Source organism: Procambarus clarkii, chromosome 89, assembly GCF_040958095.1.
Source record: "Procambarus clarkii isolate CNS0578487 chromosome 89, FALCON_Pclarkii_2.0, whole genome shotgun sequence".
NCBI classification, from domain to species: Eukaryota; Metazoa; Arthropoda; class Malacostraca; order Decapoda; family Cambaridae; genus Procambarus; species Procambarus clarkii.
This window is the reverse complement of record NC_091238.1, coordinates 8,127,169-8,153,248: the sequence shown is the minus strand read 5'-3', so window position 1 is coordinate 8,153,248 and position 26,080 is coordinate 8,127,169. Positions and strand designations below refer to the sequence as shown.

Below are 26,080 nucleotides of genomic sequence, written 5' to 3'. Positions count from 1 at the left end.
TTAAATTCTTACTAATCATAACTCCCAGATCCCTTTCGCAATCCGACTTCGCAATCACAACACCATCTAGCTCGTATCTTGTAACTCTATCATCATTACCTAACCTCAGAACTTTACATTTATCAGCATTAAACTGCATCTGCCAATCCTTTGACCATTTCAAAACCCTATCTAGATCAACTTGAAGTGATAGTGAGTCCTCCTCCGAATTAATTTCCCTACCGATTTTCGTATCATCGGCAAATTTGCAAATGTTGCTACTCAAACCTGAATCTAAATCATTTATGTATATTATAAACAACAGAGGTCCCAGGACAGAGCCTTGAGGCACTCCACTTACAACATTTTCCCACTCTGACTTGATTCCATTTATACTAACTCTCTGTTTCCTTTGGTATAGCCATGCCCTAATCCAGCTTAATATAGCACCCCCAATACCATGAGACTCTATCTTTTTAATCAGTCTTTCATGTGGCACTGTATCAAAAGCTTTGCTAAAGTCAAGGTATACAACATCGCAATCCTTACCACTATCAACTGCCTCAACAATGCTAGAATAAAAAGATAACAAATTTGTTAAACATGAACGGCCATTTATAAAACCATGTTGCGACTCAATTATTAAATTATGTTTACAATTATACAATTATTATATATATATATATATATATATATATATATATATATATATATATATATATATATATATATATATATATATATATATATATATATATATATTTAGCATGTTTACCAATTTAAACAGAGGGGCTGCGTATTTTCTGAAGACTGAGTTTGTTATAGTTCTGATAATAGATTTATGAGAACTTATTAATATATTTCTGATAATCAATGATGGGAATAGTAAATGAACTCATAGCTAGCTCCTGATCTACACACTGTATGTAATCCTTAATATATAATAAGGTAGCAACACAGTGCTGTTTTACTTAACCTTCTTGAAATAAAATATCAAAATTTTGCCCCAAACGCTGTGCGTATTATTAATGGCTTTAGGCATAGTATATTATATATAGCTATATCCAGAAATCCAACATTCTGTTTGTTACTCATTTTGTTTGTATGTACTTGTACCTGAATAAAAATGATTGTAATTATTGATATTGGTATTATTATTATTATTATGTGCGTGTGAAGTGTGAGGGTGGTGTGCGCAACTCGACCGTCAGGTGTCAGTGAGGCTGTTGTTCCGGGGTGTAAGCGACCGCTCTCCCTTCACACCAACAACCTCGCCAAAATGGTTAGTGCTCCTCTTTATCGCCGATTTTCTCCTTCATCCTGAGAGAAGATGGCGGTAATGTGTGTGTTTCCTTGCTCTGGGAGATCAGGGAGTGTATTGGCCCTTAAGTTAGGAGGGAGAGTAATGTGGTAGAGTGAGAATATGAGTGAATACTTGGGAGTGGATTTGTTTATGTTTTGCGTGGTGTGGAGGAGGTGCTCGTGGGACCTTTATGTAAACTTGTTACTCATTTTAAATCTTCTTGTCGGTAACAAAGATAATTCACTCGGTGAGTAAGTGTTCAGTGATGAGTAGTATATGAATAAAGTATATGAATAAATACGTAATTAGTAAAAATGTTTTGCTGTATGTCCAGGTTATTTGGTCAAAGTTTTGGAAGTTTAGACAAAAAATCAGTAGTCGTATTTGACAAACATTTCGCAGGTTATTAATCATAGAACTTTATATATACCGTATAGGACAAAGTACAAATGGAATGTAGAGATAGTGTGGGTGGTGGCGTAGACTTGGCAAGCCAGACATTAGTGGGGCTTGAAGTTAGGAAAATGATTTACTTGGGCCACTGTGTGGTTCATTGTGTGGCCCCACACTATGGGTGGTGTAGGGGTAAGTTAGGTCTGTCTGGAGTCTTTAAAGTGATTCACTCACAATAAACTCCAACGTGCTGGGATAATAGTATGGGGGCTAATGGGGCGGGCCGTAACGTTCATCTGGCCCGCAATGTTATTTTCTAGACTAATGCTTTCTAGGAGTTAGGTCGTTTTATTTTCAATAGTGAAAGTCACCCGTGCATAAGATACCTCCGTGTAAATATTGTTGGGAGGCTCTAGTCTTGCAGGATGGTTTAGCCCACACGATAGAAATGTGAAGGAGACATACTGTGTGGTGGTGGAGGCTGGCCTCGAGACTATCACTGGAACACGGCACCAAAGGAGCGCGTACAACACCCCTAATAGCAAGAGCACACGTAGAGTTGTCATCCACATGCTAACATGCGTCTTTAGCACAGTTAATTAAAATTGATAAGTCATAAGAACTACAGTATGTGCACTATTTGGATTATAAGAGAAATTTAATTATATTCTTTTGACCTGTATTAAGTGAACCTGGAAAACTTTTCCAAAAACTCATTACCACATTGGAGGGGAGGGGGGGGGGGACAAATTGACCTGTCCAAGCCCCAGGTATAAGACCATGCTACATACAAAAGTATTGGCAGCCCACTCATCTGGTGGATAATAACAATTATGCAAGATAGGACGACAAAACCAGGCAATGTGATGATCACAGCAGCTGTGCAGCTGCTGGGGTGGTGCTCGTCATGTGGGAGATGAGTCGGGGTTCACATGGTGAGTCTTGGAGTGCATACATTGCAAACAACCTCATAATGGATGGGTGAAGCTGGAGGGGATGAGTCGTCGTGAAAAGTAGTTCGTCAAAGGATTTTGAAACATGTCTAACCTAAAGGAATTAATCCAACTAGCCTACCCTAGGAGTTCATTTATTGTGCAAGGGAGCCGGTCAGCTGAGCGGACAGCACGCTGGACTTGTGATCCTGTGGTCCCGGGTTCGATCCCGGGCGCCGGCAAGAAACAACGGGCAGAGTTTCTTTCACCCTATGCCCCTGTTACCTAGCAGTAAAATAGGTACCTGGGTGTTAGTCAGCTGTCACGGGCTGCTTCCTGGGGGTGGAGGCCTGGTCGAGGACCGGGCCGCGGGGACACTAAAAAAAAAAAAAGCCCCGAAATCATCTCAAGAGAACCAAGATAAGATCATTTTGATTAGTTGTGTTAAGCAAGTCCTGTCCTTGCTTAATACCATAAAAACGAATTTAAACTAAAAAAAACAATGCTATGCATGTTAGTGGCTTTGGGAGAATGTAAAAATACCAATGTTATGTAATCTTGCAAACCCATTGTACCTTCTTGTAAATTAATAAATAAATAAATAAATGTGCTCGAAAGTTCCCATGTTGAGTTGACAACTGGTTGTCATTTCATAGGTCTGCATTTCATCCTTAATACATTTTATAGTCTACTGTATTGTGGTAACTATTTTGTTCACCCACACTAGACAATATGCGTCACATATTTTTACTGTATATCAGTTATGTTGAGTATAAAAATGAATGGTATCAAGTGACTGAATTCTGACTAAACATTTAACATGCCAGAGTTTGTTGAATATTGGAGGAGTGGGCATTGGCACAATTTTTGTATTTGTTTTTTCCTTTATTCAACTAAAGTTACATATCTACAGAATGCAATTTCCAGTATTTGTTCTCTTGGTATGGTTCTGAAAATTCTTTCTTCAGGTTAAGGTCAAGTGTAGTGACTTGCGTAGCAAGAAGAAGGATGAGCTGCTGAAGCAGCTGGAGGAGCTCAAACAAGAACTGTCTGGTCTGCGAGTGGCCAAGGTGACTGGCGGAGCTGCATCCAAGCTCTCCAAAATGTAAGTTTTATTTACTTGATGTTTGTTCTGCATGCTTCTTGTAGGGCTGAATGTAATAGAAAAGATTGAGCTATATGAATGGTTTTATCATTATTTTATTAATCTTGCATTCTACCAGTGCAAATTCTTGATTATTATATGTGTATAGCAAATAATTGTCATATATTTGTTAATTGTGCACCAGATTGGTCCTCCAAATGCTTGCTTTATCCTGTGCCATAGAGACAAAATTTAGGATTAATTTGATGTTGGATGAAAGGTTGATAGGATGGGGTGTTACTTACCCAATCATTAACCAATCAGTCTATATGAGAATGCCCTACTGCACAGAAAAATTTCTTATTTTTCTTTTAATATTGTTAAAATGTGCTCACCGATCACATTTTGTCTACGGCACAGGTGAAGCGAGAAATCTCGCATGAAGTCATGGTTCCTGCATGTTCATGAAGCAGTTGCTTCCTTGGAGGTTGCCTTTGGCCAGGTGTAGGGCAGGAGTGGCTGTGAAGGAAGGAAGGAATTATCAGGGGAAAATGCCAAGCCATTGCAACTATATAGCACTTGGAAGGGGGTCAGGATAAGGATTTGGGATGGGATGGAGGGAAGGAATGGTACCCAAATACTAAGATATACACTACTGTATCTTAGAACGTTTAGATCATAGATATACAGATATATTTGTCACTAATATGTGCACAATATTATATTAGGATTTTTTTTTTATTACACTATCTACACATGTTATATATAAACAAACTACTAAGCAGTTCTGGTGAGTGATAATCTAGTAATGCAAGCACAGCATAGTGCCATATGCTAGTCAATTGCCAACAACATTTGGCATAACAAAGTGCCTTCCGATATACTACGCACATCACTTATTATGCACAACACTGCTATTATCAGAATCTCACTAAATCGTGAATATGAATAATTTTCCACAAAGTTCATTTTCTGAAGGAACGTGAAGTCCCATTTCTTGGTGCATACATACGCACATAACAAACACACCAAATTGTACTGCGTGCTGAGCATGTCTCATGCTGTGAACGTCATAACCCTCATAGGGTGGCTCACTCGTATCTGAACCCTGTACATAGTCTTAACATGTCAGGATCTTCTGATACTATCATCATTAAATAGTTACTTGTTTATTTCATCATTATTAAGTGAGGATGTGGGTATGAGGTGCATGGTGATGCTGCGAGCTGGTGCTACACACACTGCTCATGGTCACTCACTCGGTACTAGGACTGTAGTCGGAAATGTCAGTACTGGAGAAATGCTCGACAGACCACTGGAACATTATCGAACACAGTGCAGAGTTACAAACCCAATAAGATTTCAACTTAAGATTCAACAGAGCAGAAGTTGTTGTTAAACACATTGGGCAAAATCTTACTGAAGCGACCATACGAGTCATAAATACTCGTACTCTACCTAAGTAAAACAGAAACAAGCAACACCTAGTGGGCCAGCCAGAGGCTTAAAGCACGTGCAGGAATTTCCCTGAAAAAAAAAAAAAAAAAACGAGGATCTCACACTTAGGAGAAGTGCCCACACATTTTTTCTAAGATGGTATCTGATTTCTGGAGGCCTCGGAAAACATATTTGTGCCTCATGTACCTGCGGGAGTTTTGAATTGTTTGCTATACCAACAAACAGGTTTTTTGAGCCCACCACCCATCAAAACAAGGTATCTTGGTGAGCGCGCAGTACAGGGGGTAAAATTGATATTATTATTGATTTATGATGCATTTTTTATGGGAAAATTCAAAATTCCATTTGGAGGATTTACTTGTATTCATTTAGTTTTTATTTTGAAAAAGTTGTTTTATAATGCTTCACCAGTGTCTGTGGTGCAGTGGTAAGACACTTGCCCAGCACTTCACGAGTGCTTTGGCCTAGATTAGTATCCAGGCTGGGGAGGATTGACTGGGTGCCAAGCCTTAACTGTAGCCTCTGTTCACCCAGCAGTGAATGGGTACCTGGTTGTTAAACGATTTGGTGGGTCGTATTCCGAGGAAAATTAATTTTAAGGCCCTGCACGAAATGCTATGCGGGCTAGTAGCTGTACAAGAATGTAAGAACTCTTGTATATATACATAAATAAATAAATGCAATATTTTTGATTAAAAAAAGCCAGCTCATGAATGTTTTATTTAAAACAAATTATTATTCCTTTTAGTTATTATTGTGTGTAACTTTTGTGTTCTTTATAATGATGCAAAACAAATGACCCATAATATTTGTTTACACATTATTTTTTTAACTGTCATAGCTAACATACTTATGTTATTAAGTCATATCCCTCAGTGTGCATTTTGGTATTTGCAATGTGGATGGGAATTTATTTTATCTATAACCATACTTGGGAAGCGACAGACTGGCTTTATTTAGGCAGTTGGTCTTATTCAAAACCTGTACTCAAGGTATGTCCCCTAAGGATTTTTGCCTCATTGCTCTGATGAATTGTCTACAAACATTTTGAACTTTTGGTTAACTTTCATTTTATGTAGTTCTTTGAACACTATTGCTACCTCTCCTCAATTTGGCATTTGCAGTGTTGCAGCATGGCTGGTATCTTAGTGGACTCTAAATTCCTTAGGTATTCATACCCTGTAAATTCCTTAGGTATTCATACCCTGATGTTCCTATGTTCATACTGCTTTGCTGTGAATACCTCTCTTGTTTCCATTCTTTATGACCTGGAAAAGGCTTGTCATTATCTGGAGATAAAATATGCAATTTTGCACTTTTCTGCAAACCTTCCACTCGTCATTTGTTAAAAGTGCCACTTTTCTAGGTACCACTTTTTTTTAAAAATTATCGAAAAATCTTTTCTAAAATATGAAGGGGTTTCCCATGGTTGTTCAACTACCCTGGGTGGTGGCGATATCACTTTGTTGTCGTGGTGACTTCCTTCCTTCTCCTCTTAACACCAACTCCAACTTGCAATTGGTAAATATTATCTTGGGCTGCCAATCATGGCTTTGTTTACTATGACCAAGACTTCTGCTATGACTTTCTCGGAAGCATGTCATTCTTCATCCCCCGTTGTCACTGTGGTATTTCCCCTTTGTTACCTCATGTCTCTCACTTCCAAGTTGAATGTCATGACCTCTCTTTGGACCCTTTGTCTTCTTGATGCTCTGCACCATACCAGGTTATGTCTCAGCTCGGGTGCCTTTTGCTACTCCCCCCCACCCAAAGCTTACATATTGAAACTAGTGTCCTGTCTTTACATGACTGTTGTGATTACTACTTCGCTACCTCACACAGTCCCTGCAACCACCTCACTCTTGCGTATGCAGTGTTTTGTTACCCCTCAGGTGGGCCTGTTTTCTTTTGCCACCTTTTTTTCTGTAAGGTTAGCGTCATTTGTAAGATTCCCTCTCGGTTGACGTTTGCAGTCTCGCCTCGTGTTGTTCCAACCTTGCCTCCATGGAGAGTCCCACTTGCAAAGTTTTGTAGCCTTGACCCCACATTGTAAAGGCTTATATTACTTGAACAAATCCACAAGGGCCGTGACGAGGCTTATATTACTTCTCCCATTATGAATGCTTTTTCCTTGAATTTCTTTGCACACTCAGTCCATTGCACCGTTCACAGACGGGCTGAAGTCTGCCGACGGTGTTGGCTACTGTTTCTTCAGGTGGAACTTTTATGTAATTTTGTATGCTAGACTGGGTTTTCCGACATCAACATTACAGTGTCATTGTGGTTGACTCTTTTGAGTGCCTTTATGGCCCTGGAGTCATTTAACCCTTTTCATCTGGTGGGTGGTTGAAATCCAGTGTTGATTGTATCTTGCCTCTAATACCTCTTACGTTGGTGAGTTAGGTGTTGGAGTGAGGGAGGGCTGGCTGGGTGTGGCAGTCCACTCTTGATGTTTGGACTCGCCATACCAACTTAGTGGTTCGCTATGATGAACAAAACATGCAGATACCTATATATAACCTGTGTATATAGTGTAATAATAGCAAAATATTTGATTTATGAACATAATACTTGAAACACTAATATGCACACCATGAACAAATCCACAAGGGCTGCTCAGCTCTGCTGTGCCGTTAGGAACACAGCACCACTTAATGATGATTAATAAAATAGATAACTAATTATTGTGTTGATAGTGTCATAGATGATCCTGACTGTGATAGACTATGTACAATATTCAGATATCAGCGAACACAATGCTAGTTATGATGATTCACAGCAGGAGGCAGACATTCACAGCACATAGCTGAGGTTTGTGAATCTATGCATCATGCAAAGTGACTTCATATTCATTTAGAAAATAATCTTGTGGAAAATGATTCATATTCATGATTTAGTGACAGGAATCTGGTAATAGCATTGTTCGAAGTGATGATAGCAATGTGCATAGTGTATTTCTGGGTACTGTATTTTGCTTTGTCAGGTGATTGATGTTGGCAGCCGAAGTCAGTTGGGCGTAGAGTATAGCTCTATATTGCTCTTAAGATTTCATTACCACACGCCAGAATTACTTAGTGGTCCGTTACAGTTTATAAAAATATAGATGTATATAACACAAGTCAAGCCTGGCATCGGGCCGAGCTATGGGAGTAGAACTACTACTCCCAGAAACCCATCCAGCAGGTAACGTGTATACAGTATAGTGTAATAAAGTAAAACCACTGATCTAAGAATATAATAAGTGTCCCTGGATATGGGCACCATAATTTTGATCAGTGATGTTACACACATCACCAAAGAGACGCATTACACACAAACATTACGCATTACACAAACATTACGCACACACAGACCAAAGAGACAAAGCTTAACCCCCGCAGGCACAATTAGGCGAGTACACACTTGACTATAAATTCCAAAAAATTACACACATTATTGATTAATATTACTGCAAAAGCTAGATATAAAACCATTCACAGACACTGAAATAATTGTGAAAATGTATTTGGGCCAACCTCAGCCACACAGCTGTTGGCCGCTAGGCCTACCTTGGATCCTTGTTCTGTGAACATAATGTAGGATATAATAATATGCATCACTAGATGAGTTCATAATTTTAAACATAGTGATGTTACACAATTTGATTATATAATTTGCTCGTAACAAACTTTGAATAATATTACGGTATGGCCCAAAGAAAAAAAAAAAAAATGGCGACAAAATATATTCACGTCAACTGCTGCCCCGTGGGGTTGCTGGGGCTAGCGTCTCCAAGTGCCAACTCCATCAGTGCCCATAATTTGCTCAACTTGTGTACTCCATCATGGCTAAAGTATGTCGCATACAATAATTTCTTTCCCCCTCCCATCAATCAGAGAAAGCATTTTAACAATATAACAACACAACACAATTTTTCGGCAATTTTTTTGGCGCACTAAAAGTTAGTCATTAGTTGTGTTGGTACTTTGAGTGCATTGTTATAATACAATATTTTTTTTTATTTATATACCATACTGTATTTTGTTTTAAACAAAAATTGTGAACAAAATAAATATAAATACGTATATAAAAAAAAGTTTGTTTATATACCATCACTGAATAAAAGGATTAAAGCCTACTTTGTTACTATTGAATATTTTTATTGTAAAGATGTACCACAGATATTTTCTGCATAGCTGAACAGCTCTGTAGATTAAACATTTTCAATATCAATTCCATATTATGGAATATGATAAAAGAACACAACCCAGAAATCATATAGTGGTTTTGATCGACAGGACTGAATGTTGCACGTGTCATGATTAATGTTTAAGCTTAATAATGCTTACTCTGTTAAGTGTACATTATAATGTTGTTGTTGTTATATTGCAGCCGTGTTGTGCGCAAGTCAATTGCACGTGTCATGATTGTCATCAACCAGAAGACGAAAGAGAATCTTAGGAAATTCTATAAGGTTAGTTTTGTTTTTTAAGTAAAATGTGATTGGATGACCAGCATGTTTAAAGTGTTATAGTAATTACAAAAGTGTTATTGTAATTACCTTCTAAAGTATTTTATGGTAGTGATTGTCAATCTATTTGTTTTGCTGTCTTCTTAATTTCATCTTTTTATATCTTAAGTTTGAACATTAGTATTAAATTTGTGTTTTGTATGAGATTTTAGGGCATTAGGAATACTGTACTTTTATATGTGCTAACCCAAGATTAGGTAATGCAAGGCCTTGTTTAACAGATCCGCAGTTAAAACGGTAGCCGTCACATAACGTCCCCTCTACAGTTTGATAAATGGTAGAATTTATAGAGGCTAGAGGCACTATAGGGGTGGGAATATTAGCTTTCAACTGGAGGCAGTTAAATCTTGTAATAGAATATAATAAATAAAATTAAACCCTATTTAAGCAAATTGTAAAGTAAAAGGAAATTTTACATGGCCTGAAAATGGGGCAGAGGGAGCTCATATTGACTTGGTAAAATGTTTTTGTGGCTATATAAAGAGAGCATAATAGGTTAGTCCCATCTTATGATAACATTAGCAAATTTGAAAACAATACCCAAAATTGGATTGGGAATATATTAATAACAAAATTGCTACAAAACTATTTATATATTCTTTTAATCAAAATGGGTAAAGAAAGTTGGCAGAATGGAATGGTAATAGTAATGTAGATAATAAATAGTTGAATGGTAATAAAAGTAGGAGTTTGAGCCTAGGTTGTGACAACAAGTAACCAGATATGAGCTTAATCTTGAAATTGCAAACTTTAAATGTGAAAAAGAACTGGTTAGGTGTTAGGAACCATAAAGTATGAATGAAATCTAACAAATAGAATATGTATTCATATCTGGAAGCATTAATAATAATAATGTGTCTTACTCTGCTTTCTATTGTTCTTTTTAAATAGCAATACAATTGCCCATTTACGATAAACACCAATAGTATTGAGCACCAACAATATTTTTTATGTACCAATACTGTAGTATAGAGCAGTATTCATCACCCTCTGTACCCTTAAAAAAATTCTGGGTCATACTTTAGATAAACACAGATTTACCCTCTTAAAAGTTTCACCTTGTTGTGTTGAAGGGGTTCATGTATTACTTCCTGGGGACCGGTGAGGGGTTATAGTGGCCCCCCTGTCCTACCCCCCCTCTGGGTGTGGTACGTACTAAATGTGACAAACGTAATGAGGCTGTTTGGGTCAACTGACCACCTGTTGGAAGGGTTGCCCTTGGAGGTTGGTTGTGTCTCCTGGCTGGGGCTAGAGGGGTAGAGGTCTTTGCACTAGTGTAGGAGAATGCACGATGCTGTAGGTCTTCCCTGTTAAAAAAAAAAGGGGGAAGGAGAGGCACCACTTGGGAGAATGCACCCCTTCCTGCACTTGCTAGTGCTCAGCCCTACCTGCTGCCCTGGTAAGTGGGATCCCTTGGCTCCAGGATCTAAACTTGTATAACAGTGACATTGAAACTGAGCTGACCTCCCAACCACTGGCTCGTGGGGTGGGGGGAACCAGACCCATGAATGGGGCTAATGGAAGATTAGCCCCATTGGTATTGGTACTGGCTTCATGGTATCAGATCTGATACCAACTTGGCCCTTCAGTATTTTCCACATGTATATTATTTGATATCTTCTCTTTTCTAATGAGTACATTTAGAGAGCTTTGAGACAATCCCAATAATTTAGGTGCTTTATTGCATCAATGTATGCTGTATATGTTCTCTGAACATATATATACAGCATGTTATTTCAGCAATCTCTCCTGTACTGAAGGAGGAAGCGAGTATTGAGCAATACTCAAGACGGGACAGCACAAGTGATTTGAATAGTACAACAATTGTTATGGAATCCCTGGATTTGAAGGTTCTCATAATACATCCTATCATTTTTCTGGCTGACGCAATATTTGCTTGGTTATGTTCCCTAAACGTTAGGTCGTCAGACATCATTATTCCCAAATCCTTTACATGCTGCTTTCCTACTATGGGCAGTACCTGGAATTTATCACTGTTAAACATCGTGTTATTTTCTTCCTTTCAGTCAAAAACTTTATTAATATCTGCTTGTAGTTTTTCAATGTCTTAGGTAATTTTCATGCTGATTTGTGTGATCTGCAAAGAATGATACGAGCTGTGACATGTATTTTTGTCTATATTTGATATGAGAATAAAGCAGTGATGCAAGGACTGTACCCTGAGGTACTGAGCTTTTAACTGCGCTTGGACTCGATTGTATACGGTTGACTGTTACTGTGTTTTGTTCGACAGAAAAGTTTAATATCCACCATCCTACTTTACCAGCTATTCCAACTGACCTCATTTTGTGTGTTATCATTCCATGGCTGGCACTGCATTTCTTTATAAATATTGAATTCTATAAGTCTGGACCTGGGGCTGAGTGCATGGGCATGTTGTCAATTTCTCTTTCAAAATCGTCCACGCTTGTGTTGATATCAGTTATACTTACAGGTATTTGGATATCACTCGTTAAGATGTGTGGATCTTCCACTTTCATGCTGTTTATTGGAGTGCTAAACATGTCCTCATACTGCTTTTTTAGGATTTCACTAATTTCTTTGTCATCCTCAGTGTATGAACCTAACTCGTACGAATAGGTCTAATTCTGGCAGTGGTTTTTGCTTTTGACTTAGCATATGTGAAGAAATAGTTTGGGTTTTTCTTGATTTCTTATAATGCTTTCTGTTCTAGTTGCCTTTCTTCAATTTGACAATGTTTCAGTCTGCTCTATTTCTTCAATCTCCCTAATTAAATATTCCTTGTTTGTATGGAAAGTCATGTCTGCTTAAACATTTCCATTATTTTTGTCCTTTTGTAGTGTCGTCTGTGTTCTTTCTACCTTTGGTTTCTTTGACCAAAGAGGTCAAAGAGGTAAGGCCAGAAAGAGGTCTCTTTGGACCTCTTTCTTGCTATCCTCAAAGGAATGTTTCAGATACTATGCTTGAGAAGTCAATTTGTCTATTCCTTGTGTAGGATTTGTATTTAGAACAGTGTCTCATTGAATGTTTGCAAGGTCCCTGATAATTTTTTTTAATCTGGCTCCGTTGGGGACCTCACCTGACCCTTTCTGTTCCCCTCCTTTTTCTGTGGCAGGATTAAGCCCCAGTAGTGATTACTTGGTCACGTGGAGCAGCCTCATCTTTTGTTGTAAAAACTGCACCTTTTACCACTCCTTAATGAGGGAGCACAGTGCCATAACCATGCTCAAACACGCATGATTTCTTCAAACTGCTTCAGGATTTGTTTGGCCCACGACATGGCCTAAGTATTTTGATCTTTATTGCAATTAACATGATGACCTGCATTCATAAGCACCTAGTTGACTGTAGATTCATGTTACTTTTAACCCCACCAAACTGATACGTGTGTGTAGTTGCAGCCCTTTCTCAGAAGGCTGTAGCACTGGCTACTTTATCCTGCATTGGTGAGACCATGAGTCAGGTCTACTAAAGTGCTCTGCTAAATGCCAGCATTGGTACAGTCATTCTCCCACACCATTGTTGTGACTGGAGATAAGAAACTCAAAGATTACCATGAGGATATTAAATATATCCTTGAGGCCCAAGGTTATTTTATCCTCCAGATTGATATGTTCACTTGAACCCTTCGTGGTTGTCATCAAGGTAGTCGTAAGATAAAATTTGATGGTAGGACACTTCCTTCCTGTGTTATCCATGCCTGTGCCAGGTGTTCTGTTCAGGAATACAGTCCCTCTCCATGCCTCTGCTTTAGGTGTTGGAAATTTGGACATAGTCCCCTGTACTTAGTACACAAGTGGGATGTCCCTTTGCTCCTTGTATGGAGACTGGTCATTCTAAGACATTGTGCACTTCTAATGAAGCTTGCTGCATCAACTGTGGTGAGGCCCCATCGTGTCTTCTGCACATGCATGCACTATAAATTTGAACAGAATCCTCAATTTAAAATTTGGTAATTGTATTTTTCCTCGAAGCAAGAGTTAGGTCCGCAATCTTGCCACTTTCTTCAACATGACTTGTGATCGTGCATTGTATCGCACTTCTCTTCTCCGCCCTTCTTCTCTTTTTAAGTCCCACAACAATTTCCAGGCCTTAAACCCTGACACCCCCACCAATTCCATATCTTATGTGCCTCTGCAATCTGAAGTTAAAGGGTTTTACTCGTGGTTTACTGACCCGTATATCCACTGTTCCTTCCTAGTCCTCTCCTGGCCTTTTGTCTTGGTGTAACTTTTCCACCACCTCTTCTCTATCCACTGTGATCTTCACTTTTTGACCCCCATCTTTCTTCTATGCCTTTTGGCCCTTTACAAAAAATGTCAGTTCAGTCTAGTCCATCTTCCTCCAAGCCATCTATGTATCCGTTCTTTCTCCCTCTCCGCCTGAGACTGGAGGCTGTTGCACAGTATATTGCTACTGGTACGCTTCTGTTTCAGAAACATTAATCTGGTTCCTCTCTCTCTTCCTCCCTAGTGGGTAAGAAGGCTTCAGTTAATCCCCCATTTTCCACTCTAGCTCTGTCCCTGTCTCTTACATCTTGGTGGCAGAGTCAACTGACCCCACTATGGAAATTCCTGTGGTCGTTAATTTGCCCTATAATGCTGTCCTTGATAAATGCACTACTGTTTCTGTCCTTTCTACCGCATTCCCTTGACCACCTCTTCCTAGTGCTACCCCCTCACAACGGACCCTGTCAGTGCACCTTCACCCCTTCACGATAACCTTTCAATTCTGCTGTCTTCACTAGATTTACATGTGCCACCCGCCCTGATTTCACCGAACCCTACTCCTGATCCTCTCGAGTCTGCTGTGTTCTTTGTCTTTCCCTCTTATTTTTCTGTTATCCCTGTTCTTGTGATCTTATGGTTTTCACTGCTTTGTCTCTCCAGGAACCATGCCTGATGCTTATCCTGGTTACTTCGGCAGTTATTCCTTGCACTCCAGTTTTTTGCTGGGACACTCTTGATCCAGAATATTACCTTAGTCCCCTTGCTTTTCAGTTGAATTCACATAACATCCGCCACCACATACTCCACTCTTACTGATGTTAAGCAGTTATTGGACTACTGGATCCTGTGCTCATTTTAGATAGTTTTACTGTAAGCATGCCCTCTGGAGTAGTAATCTGATAAATATTCTTGGACACCTTTTAAAATCTTTCTTCGTCTCCTGAAGTACGGTGAGCCAACTTGTGTTGATTTTGCACTCGCAGCCTTTTCTCTCTTGATCTCTTACTCTACTCCTCATCCATTTATACAGACATGAAAGGTTCTTCAGCTCTGTAACAGTGACCATTTCCCTATCCTCGTAACCTTCTTTTTGCCCTCGCTTCTTCCTCGTGGCAGTTTGATAAGGGTGCCTGGAATTCATTCACCCTCCACATTACTTTGACTTATCTGATCTGCTTCTCCCCCAAGCCTACCCCTCCCTTTTCACCACACATTATTGGCGCTACGCTCTTAAACTCTGCACTCAAGGTAACCGGTTCCCCTGGCCCTCCTTCCACTCGAATAGGCGATGGGAAACAGCTTGGGCTGGGTTATTTATGAATTGGCTATATATGGTTAACTCGCAGGCAGTTAATGGAATGCCACCCTGCTCCTTGTTGTCCAAGCTGCATTGTTGCACTCGGTCATGCACCTCCTTGTGGAATGTGTTCCAATTTTCAGATGATCATATCTCGTCCCTATTCCGGAAAATCGTACGTTTTGCTTTCCTATTGTCTAATGATCATTTGTCCCTCGATAGAATCCATGGTGAATCTGACACCTTGATAGCACTCGCCTCGTTCCTGTTGACACCTTGATAGCACTCGCCTCGTTCCTGTTGACACCTTGATAGCACTCTCCTCGTTCCTGTTGACACCTTGATAGCACTCGCCTCGTTCCTGTTGACACCTTGATAGCACTCGCCTCGTTCCTGTTGACACCTTGATAGCACTCGCCTCGTTCCTGTTGACACCTTGATAGCACTCGCCTCGTTCCTGTTGACACCTTGATAGCACTCGCCTCGTTCCTGTTGACACCTTGATAGCACTCGCCTCGTTCCTGTTGACACCTTGATAGCACTCGCCTCGTTCCTGTTGACACCTTGATAGCACTCGCCTCGTTCCTGTTGACACCTTGATAGCACTCGCCTCGTTCCTGTTGACACCTTGATAGCACTCGCCTCGTTCCTGTATTGGCATCCCAAGCGATATTTAGCGGCTTTTAAATATCCACCGACACTTGTGGTGCTGCATAGTTTTCCCAGCTTGGTGCCTTCTTTGATAATTATTTATATGTGAATCTCATTGTCAACTAAAAGATGATTGTCTTTGCCCTTGATACTGGTTAAATGAAAAATTTAACACAGTGACTCAAAAATACATATGCATATTATTAGAATTACTGAGTATTTTTCACTTGCAGAATCCCTAGTTATCTTGGGGTTGAGAAATGCTGGTATAGAATATATAGAAATAAGATGAAAATTGGATACAATTAGATTCGGAAAAAACTTTGGTAAATTTTATTTATCAATAGGGTTTTTGACCAGGTAATAGGCCTGGGATCACTGTATTTTTCAGGTGTAGGTTAGATAACAGTACTGTATATGAATTAGTTTGGATATTTATAAATACCTGCCTTGCAGGGGCCAATAGATGTTCCTACAATTTTTATTCTTACATTCTTAACATTTTAAATTAGGTTTGATGTCAGATGGACACGTTCTGACCTATTATTTTTTTAATTTAGTGTTTACCAGCTCTCCCAGAATTAAAAGTAATTTTTTTTTTACCAAATTTAAATCTTCAACTGAAGCCTGAGGATGCTTAACATAAGGTTTGCTTCTTTCCATGTGTCAAGTTGAATAATTAACTTGTGGCAACAATCTTGAGGAAATGAAAGATGGGTTTAGAGGTAGAAGGCTCTAGTTACTGTACCCAGGAGGTAATGAACCAGTTGACCCCCTTTCATCAGCCCAAAGTATTGTCAGTTACAGGTGTGAGAATAGCTTTGTCGTGGGCTGGAGCATCGTTTGGAATGATTTTGGTTGTGGTTTGTGGATCATTGATTTGTAGTAGGTGCTAATGGTACTTTTTTTCTTTTCAAGAACAAGAAATTTAAGCCTTTGGATCTGCGCCCAAAGAAGACCCGTGCTATCAGACGTGCTTTAACCAAGAGGGAGCTTGAAATTCTTACTCCAAAGGAGTCCAAAAGGCAATGGAATTTCCCTAAGAGGAAGTATGCTGTTAAGGCTTAAATAAAATTGCAACATTATTTATTGCTTATTTTACCTTTTAATTTTTTTGGAGTATTTGTGTTGGTTTACAGAGTATGAATAAACAAAAAATATTGTGCTGACTGATAATTACCCATTTTTTCACATTCATTCTACTCTGTTCTTGGTCTTATTCTTGCCCTGTGCTGCCAAGACTGTTTGATATTAGAAAAAACTTTGACCTTGTTTTGTATGTTGAGTATATGGTCGTGGTGGCCTGGTCGAGGACCGGGCCCCGGGGACACTAAGCCACTAAAACACCTAAAAGTAAGGTACTTGTTTAATATCTACATTAAGTTTTCATAATTTTCAGTTATTCAGGTAATGTTTTGTGAGACAATACAGTAATTCTTTTGTAAATATTATGTATTTCAGTCCAACTGATTTCTTGGACGTTGGTTACTCTCGGCTTAATTTTCTTAAATTCTTGTGTTAAATCTCACATTCGACACACGGGACCCATGAAAGTTGCAATTTTCTTAGTGTAATTACCCAGGGTTAGACATCAACTACTTTACTGAGGGATGGGATAAAGGGGCTGGTAGCTTGTTGCCAGAAAGTGACTAAACTTTGAACAAGGCTTAGTCATTGTAGTACAAGTTTGCAAGGCCTTTAAGCCATAATTAAGTAAAAACCTTTACTGCCAAGTAACCTAGTTGATTTAAAACTACTTGTTTTTCTCTTTAATCTCTTAAACATTTGACATCGGCAAAAAGCAGGGCATAGTGCAGAGGTTAATGGTGTAAACTGTTTGGTGCATGAAATGCGGGATTACAGGTTTGGACCTCTTATCAGTTTTCTTTGTACACTCACATGTAATTACTTGGCTGTCTGCTTACAGAATGTGTTAATTTTCATGATGGGGGGGGGGGGGGGACGAAAAAAGTTAGTAATTAGTAACAGTTGAGAGGCGGGCCGAAAGAGCAGAGCTCAACCGCTGCAAGCACAACTAGGTGAATACGTAGAAAGACCACACACCTGACTTGCTAGTGTGGGGAAGTCATACATAGTCATACATAAGAGAAGTCCACGAGGGAGACATCATCATCAATCAATCGGGAGACATCTCTCGTCACGCAGGGTGCAGTCGCACCTCCACAGATCTTCAGTATCATCTGCTGTAACTGGTAATGGCTCAAAAGGGTGCTATCACTTACGGGGCTATTCATGCCCGTGCCACCTCTTGGGTGGCTTAATCTTCATCAATCAATCACAGAAGACCATTTACGGGCTTACCATAGCCCGTGCTACATGGGCATTTCGTTCGGAGTAGCTAAATCTAAACAAACAGAAAAGCAACGATCAGCTGACGCCATCATCACAACACCAGCATTCTCGCCGCCATGCCTCAAGTCTAACTCAAATCAGCCTTCAAACTGTCGTAAGTGGGAGCATTTATGCACTCGCTAAGAAATCTGTACATCTTTTAACAATCATAACGGCTTTGTGGTAGTGCAGTTGGCCGACCTGCAGCGAAATGGTGCCGTTGGCGGGATTGATCTCTACAGGAGCTAGACAACTGTTGTGGGTTACATCATGGCAAAGCCCAGTCCTTGGTCTAGGGCACGGGGGTAAAATGCCCCAAATGCGGGGGGGGGGGTAGTAATGACATTTCAGGGTTAATGAAGGCTAAAGAAATAAGTGAATAGAAACATTTGTATATTATTTCATATCGAGATGTGAAAATTGTAGAAAATAACAGTAATGTGTTTCCTATTTAGAAGTATTGACCCGGCAATGAAATCTTTAGAGATTTTCACCGATACTGCCTAAGTAAAGCACAGTAAAGTGAAGCCGTCACTATTGGGACCAGCTGTGCTTACGACAGCACGTGTAGCTTGAAGTCCTTGTATTTGTTTGTTCTGAATAATTGGGTTTCATACATACACTTAATACCTGCAGTAAAGTGAGTACACAATCACTGGTACTCGCTTTAACAGGACTTGACCTAGACGGTTTACCAGGTGTGTGTGATAATCGGGATGATAGGTGAATTAGGCTGTAGGTGTCAGCCAACTGCGCACACTTTGTTTCTCCTTTGAAACGTTGAGACGTATATGAGTAGGAACACTGCGAAGGAATTTTTCCATCAAGATGAGGTTGAGATCTGCAAAGGTGGTGATTTGGGCCAATTCCAGCCACTTGATTAGATATCTTTTCTTATTTTTGACATTCTAGATAAGTTGTAGTACGAGATTTGAGGTAGTCCTTAAATCTACGTCTATAACTATGGATAGGAGGTAGGCATCAAGCACTGCCTGTTTCAACAGTCAGTTTCTGTAGCCAGAGAACTGAGGGTCAAGGCTGCTCTACCTGTCAAATGGGATCTGAGAATGAGGCCTGGTTGATACCTGGTTGATGGGGTTCTGGGAGTTCTACTCCCCCAAACCCGGCCCGAGGCCAGGCTTGACTTGGGAGAATTTTTGTCCACTAGGCTGTTGCTTGGAGCGGTCCACAGCCCGGTTGGTCCGGCACTCCTTGGAGGAAACAATCTAGGTTCCTCTTGAAGATGTCCACTGTTGTTCTAGCAATATTTCTTATGCTCGCTAAGAGGGTGTTGAACAACCGTGGACCTATGATGTTCATACAGTGTTCTCTGATTGTGCCTATGGCACCTCTGCTCTTCACTGGTTCTGTTCTGCATTTTCTTCCATATCGTTCACTCCAGTACGTTGTTATTTTACTGTGTAGATATGGGACCTGGCCCTCCAGTATTTTCCATGTGTATATTATTTGGTATCTCTAGTTTCCTTTCTAGTTATTATTAGATGTCCACTGTTGTTCTAGCAATATTTCTTATGCTCGCTAAGAGGGTGTTGAACAACCGTGGACCTATGATGTTCATACAGTGTTCTCTGATTGTGCCTATGGCACCTCTGCTCTTCACTGGTTCTGTTCTGCATTTTCTTCCATATCGTTCACTCCAGTACGTTGTTATTTTACTGTGTAGATATGGGACCTGGCCCTCCAGTATTTTCCATGTGTATATTATTTGGTATCTCTAGTTTCCTTTCTAGTTATTATTATTAACATCTTTATTGACAAAATTAATTACAATTTTGCCTAATCTGAGGATTTTGATAGTCTTATTAAAGTGAGGATAATGCTGGTATTCACTGTCACGCAGGGCAGAGGGTCGTACATAAGACAATAGGTCTAAACTGTAGGCTGAAGCACATGTATATCACGGTTACAATCAATGTTTTAATGTATGGATATGTGAAAACAACTTTCTATTGTGCACTGCCACACAAGGGCAGGGATGGGTTCATAAGTGATGCAGCTTAGAAGTAATATAAATATGAATTGTTCTTCATTCTTTACTTTAAAATGGACAAGCAAATTTTGGATAAATTGTCATGGTGTCGTCCAGAACACCTGAGTCAATAAAATAGTTACACAGTTGGTGGTACACGAGGTCAGGAGGTCTAAAGTCCTTTACGGTTTCACATTCAACAATATAGTGGTCTAGTGAATGCATTAAAGGTTTATCAGAGAGTTTACAATCTGAGTATTCTGGTAGTGGATCAGCCTCACTAACCTGCCAGATGTGTCTATAGCCAAGGGGAATTCGCGCAATGACTACATCACATTGCCTGGTTCGATTACTGTGCTGGCCATACAAATACCTATTACAAAACTTGTCAACTTTTAATACTGCAGCTTTCAGGTCTCTGGGCATTTCTTAGTTCTTCTAAATCTGAAATAATTTCTTTAATTTGTATGTTTCTAATAATTGCATTAGATAGTCCAAAGTCATAATCAATGTTTTCTTTCCTGCAGCCTCATTGGCCAATTGATCTACAAAGTCATGTTTTCCAACTCCAACATGGGATGGGATCCACACTATTTTATACAAGAGTTATTATCATTGGCAAAAATTACATTCCATTTAATTACAAGCTACTACATATTGATATGACATACTAGATACTAGATATGACATATAGATATTACAAGCTACTTCCGATATACATTGTGATGGGTTATTTAAGGACTGCAGAGCACTTTTAGTCACAGAAAATAACTCCACCACCATTGAGCTTAAGGTATTCAGTGGCTCAATGGTGCCACTATCTATTGGGCTAGATAAATGGTGCCACTATTATCTATTGGGCTAGATAAATGCCCAATAGCTCGGTCTGTGTCGTGCTTGCCCAGTTGTTCAATCTCTGTGTACTAGATATGATCATTTCATTCCCTTTATATACTACACATGCACAACCTGTTCTACCAGTGCCTAACTGCACAGAGCCATCAGTAAAGGCATAGGATTCAGTCGGTTTGAGAATTTGAAGATGACTGTCAATAGCTTCTAATGTTATACATCTCAAAATGTCAGTGTTATACATTTGTTTTACACTGATGGGAGTATAATCAGGGTTAAGAGACACATTCAGTTTCTGAAGATTATAGACACAACAACTGAGCCACACACTTTAAGGAGCTTTTTGCGGCGGATTGAGGGAACAGTCAGAATTGTTTAGAATGGATCTCAATTTAATTTGAATAGAGCTGGGGGGACCATTATTCAAAGTTTTGGCGCAAAACACAGTACTAAGTAGAACTATTCTTTCGTAAATGGAAGGTAAGTTTAGTTCCTTTCTCATGTTAACAATTCTGACAGTTCTAGGACAACCCAGGATGATCCGCATGGCATCATTCTGTACTACATCTAGGCTTTGTAATTGTTTAGGAGAAAAATTAAGAAGATGCAAGGCATAATAATCAACAACAGATCGTATAAAGGCAATATAAAAACTACGAGCATATTTTATGTTAATGCCAAATCCTTTGCCAACAAGAGTTCTGAGAGGTTTAAGACGCTCAACTAGTTTTTTACGCAGGTTGCTGACGAGATTTGTATCATTAACCTCGAGTCCAAGACATTTATAAGACTCACAAGTCTCCACGGGCACTCCATTAATAGTATAATTAGCATGAAGAGAATGGGGAATAAGAACCCTTGTTTTATCAACAGAGATTATGAGGCCACATTCTACTACTTTCTTGGAGAATGCATCAAGTAACACTTGTAACCTTGGTTTACTGTGTGCCATAATACAAATATCATCAGCATAACATATAACAGTTTCCGTAGGTTGTACAGGTATGTCATGGATAAGTTTGTGCATAAGTATATTGAAGAGCATAGGGCTTAGGATACCACCTTGAGGTGTGCCTAGTTCGAATGCATCTGTTCTTGTACTTTTAACTCCTTTAAATAGGACACTAGCACGCCTGTTGGATAGGTAGCTCTTTATCGCTGTGTACCTCTCACGTGGAATTCCGGACACTGAACATAACACTTTTTGTCCCTAATTGAAAATATACATAATTTAGGGTGGAAGTATCTGCACTCCGTTCCAAAACGGCATGTACCCCTCGCCAACATGTTCCTGCATTTTCAAGGATGCAGAAAAGTGCATTCTGCTCCTAATTTCCCATATTTGCATATTCCTTGTGCATAGCATTTGCAAATATTTCCAGTTTTTACTTTTTCAGGATATTTATACTTGTGTGTCTCCGTCTTTCGTCCCAAGTCCTTCATTTATGCACTATCTCACTGTTGCTCTCATCGTTTATATTACCTGGCTCTGTAATATTGCTGATGTTTTGTACCACAATAGCCTCTTCCTCCACACTACTGCTGCGGTTCTCTAAACTACCTGTTCCTGAGTTTTGGTCGTTATCCAGTGTTGTCTTTTCCCAGTCCGCATATATCACTGGTAGCCTGTCTGTGAATGATAATCTCTGTGACTCGGGAATGTTTTTCATCAGTTTGGTTAGGCTTTCCCACATTAACTTGTCATCTTTGCAAATCCAGTAAATTCTTTGACTGTTTGTGCATGCTGGAGATAATTCTGTACAGCTCAGGTGAAATCTTATCCCACAGATGCAACACTTGACGCCTACAGTACGTCTTTTAATTAAATTAAATACCTCCAAACACTCGCCACACACCTCCATTGTCTGATGTATTGTATTGTATTTGTGCTTCACTCTATGGATCACTTGCTGATTTCAGTAATTTTATTATTTACAATATTACATGTATATATTTATAATATTTTATGTATACCGTTAATTTGTAATATTGTATTTGTTCAAACTTTATGGCCAGGGGCCAGTTTCACGAAGCAGTTACGCAAACACTTACGAACCTGTACATCTTTTCTCAATTTTTGGCGGCTTTGTTTACAATTATTAAACATTTAATGACCTCCGAAGCACCAAGATGCTGTTTATAACAATAGCAACAGTTGATTGGGAAGTTTTCATGCTTGTAAACTGTTTAATAAACGTACCCAAAGCCGTCAAAGATTGAGGAAAGATGTACACGTTTGTAAGTACTTGCGTAACGACTTCGTGAATTTGGCCCCAGGTACTTAGCATATCTTATGTTGTCCAGGAGTTCTGTACCGTCGACCCTTGGTGTCCCAGGATGGATGCCACCAGTTTCCAGTTACTTGCTTTATAACACCGATTTATTATTTGCTTGTATTATTACAAGGAATTCTCTGCCTAATTTCTGGCTTGCAGTGATATACACTCACTATTACTAATTCCTATAGATCTACATTTCCATATTACACTATATATAGTGTCCGTATAGTATCACTGAGGGACGTGCCCTGCGGAGGCCTCGTGGCTTGTGTAAACACAGCCTCGCCTAGACACAAACACAGCTAGCGTGAACCCGTCTCTCACCACTATTCTATATTTCTAATATTTAATATTTTTAATATTCTATGCACGATTCTCCTACACTTTCAACTTATATGTGTTGTGTTGCCCGTTCCACTTCACTGTTCCACGTATCATGGCTTTATCAAATGCTCCTTGTAGATCAACAAAAACTCTACAATTGTCATCCATATTAGACAAACACTTTAAGAGACAATCCGCAGTACTTTTGCCTTTGATAAAACCAAAGAGATTACTGGACATGTTATCACCTACAAGGTAGAGTAGCCTATTTAACAAAATCCTTTCCATCATTTTACAAAAGCAGGATATTAAGGAGACAGGGGCTGGATTCAGGAAGGTACTTACGAAGGTTTTTCCTCTTAGCTAAGAACGTTTTCCGTCTTAGCGCCTTCGTGGCGGCTACGTCCGTATTCAATTAACTACCGTAAGTGGAAAAACCTCGTAAGTTCATTCCGGGATTTAAGTGTGGTTTCGACCACTCGTAGCTTTACGTAAACTGGATATAAGTCATTTTTTCTCTACTACATAACACTGGGATCGATTTATGATATTGGAACATGACCAAAATATTATATCTGGTAAATCTAGTGAAGAGGAATCCTTCGTGTTAGTTATATATGCATTCTCTGCTTGAAACTTGAAGTAAATATGTGTTTGATGATAGTAGAATTAGTTTTATAATAGCAAGATATTATACCAGTAGTTATTAAGTAAATAAACACTGGTGAACATGAAATATGAGAGAAGGTGATGAGCCCTGCCTGATGGGATCATTTACTATCACCAAATGCCCCTGTTCACCTAGTAGTAAGGGTGTACCTTATCTATACATACCCATTTCTAATTTATTTAGTTTGGTTTTATTTTGAAATTAAATCTGAGTGAGACATAAAATAAAAATATGCTGCACAAATGATGTTAGGTAAGGAAAAGGGTAAAAATGTCACAAACTTTATTCATTGAATACTTAAAGCTATAATTATGACTATATAGACTATTAAAAAAGAGAGAGGGAAGTAGGGGTCCAAGACCTCTTCCTGTTATACAATTTGGGTGTGGAACAAGTAATTATCAAAAGAAGAAACCATGCCGGGAAGGCTATGTAGCAGTAAGGCAGTGAGGTGAGGCAGCTACTTATTTGAGAAATGCTTATTTTATTTACCATATAAGCTGAGGCAACTTATTTTATTTGAGGAATACTCAGCTGATTCCTCTACATTTAGCATGGAACAAATTTGTGTCCAAGACCTCTTCCTGTTAATCAATTTGGCTGTGTGTAACCAAACTAGAAGTGCTCTACAAATCAAGGGACCCAGAATGTGGAATGACCTCCCGAATCATGTCAAAGGGTGTACCTCTCTCAACCAGTTTAAGAGTTAAACCAAGTACTGCCTAATTAACTCCATGTAACCTAACTTACCTCCTCAATGTCAACCCATGTCTTGCTATTTTTTAAACAACGCTGTTCACCAACATGTGTAATTGCTGATTTATGCTATGTTAACCCCCCTTTTTGTATTTTTTATTCCTTCTTTCAACACAATTTATACCTCATCCCGATTACTATTAAGTTTTAGTCTGTGTTTTTTTCCCCCACACCTTGCCCGAAATGCTATGAGTATTAGTGGCTTTAGGTATTGTATGTACTAGCTCTGTCTATAAATCCAACATTATGTTTGTAAATCAACTGTATGTACTTTTCCTGAATAAAATGTATTTATTATTTATTTTTTAATCAGTAAGTATTAAAAGAAGGCACCAAGCTGGGAAGGCTATGTAGCACCATTGTGTGTAACAATAAACCAAATTTTTTTTTTAACAAATAATGCACCTGTAAGGAAAAAATTCTGTCAGCTGTAAAAATATTGATGCAGTTATTTAAATGAAAAATATAATGAAAGAAATATTACTGGTTTATTTTTATCCTATCTTTTTGTACTGTACAGTATATCCAAAGAAGTGAAAAATTGAGACATAATGCACAATTTAATGAATGATTAGCATGGATTAGCAGTTCAAAAGAAATATGACTATTACATTTGAACATGAGATCTTAATGATCCATGGTCAACATGATTTAATAAGGATAATACAGTACTGAATTTGTAATAATACAAACTATAATTTAAAATCTTTATTACTGATTTTTTTTATTAAGAAGATTAGGCATACACAGCAATGTACTACTACCCTATTCTATATGGAATATTACACAGTGTAGATAAAAAACTAGCTATAAGTTTATCTAATACTCCCATCTCACAGGATGGTTAGACATACTGTACATGGAATCAATTTAGAAAATACCAGCCTCAATACAAAAAACAAATCAACTCTGACTAAACAACTCTAAGCAATTTTCACAAGAGGTAAGCACTGAATCATGGAAACATTATATTATAATTACTCTTACCAGTTTCTACAAGACTCCTCTCAAACAATGTATTTTTAAACATGTTTAGGTA

General features: G+C 38.9%; 1 protein-coding gene across 2 annotated transcripts; it reads left to right on the top strand.

Annotated features, from left to right (window-relative positions):
* Nucleotides 1–1,158: 1,158 nt before the first annotated feature.
* On the top strand, nucleotides 1,159–16,903 carry RpL35 (Ribosomal protein L35). 2 transcript variants are annotated; one of them, XM_045767268.2, is made up of 4 exons: nucleotides 1,159–1,261; nucleotides 3,576–3,712; nucleotides 9,521–9,602; nucleotides 16,737–16,903. In XM_045767268.2, the coding sequence occupies exons 1-4, from the start codon at nucleotides 1,259–1,261 to the stop codon at nucleotides 16,884–16,886; spliced, it is 372 nt and encodes a 123-aa protein (XP_045623224.1). In that variant the 5' UTR covers nucleotides 1,159–1,258; the 3' UTR covers nucleotides 16,887–16,903. The 2 variants fall into 2 exon arrangements, with proteins under 2 accessions (XP_045623224.1, XP_045623223.1); XM_045767267.2 differs by lacking the exon at nucleotides 1,159–1,261 and adding an exon at nucleotides 1,295–1,315.
* The last annotated feature ends 9,177 nt before the right edge of the window (nucleotides 16,904–26,080 follow it).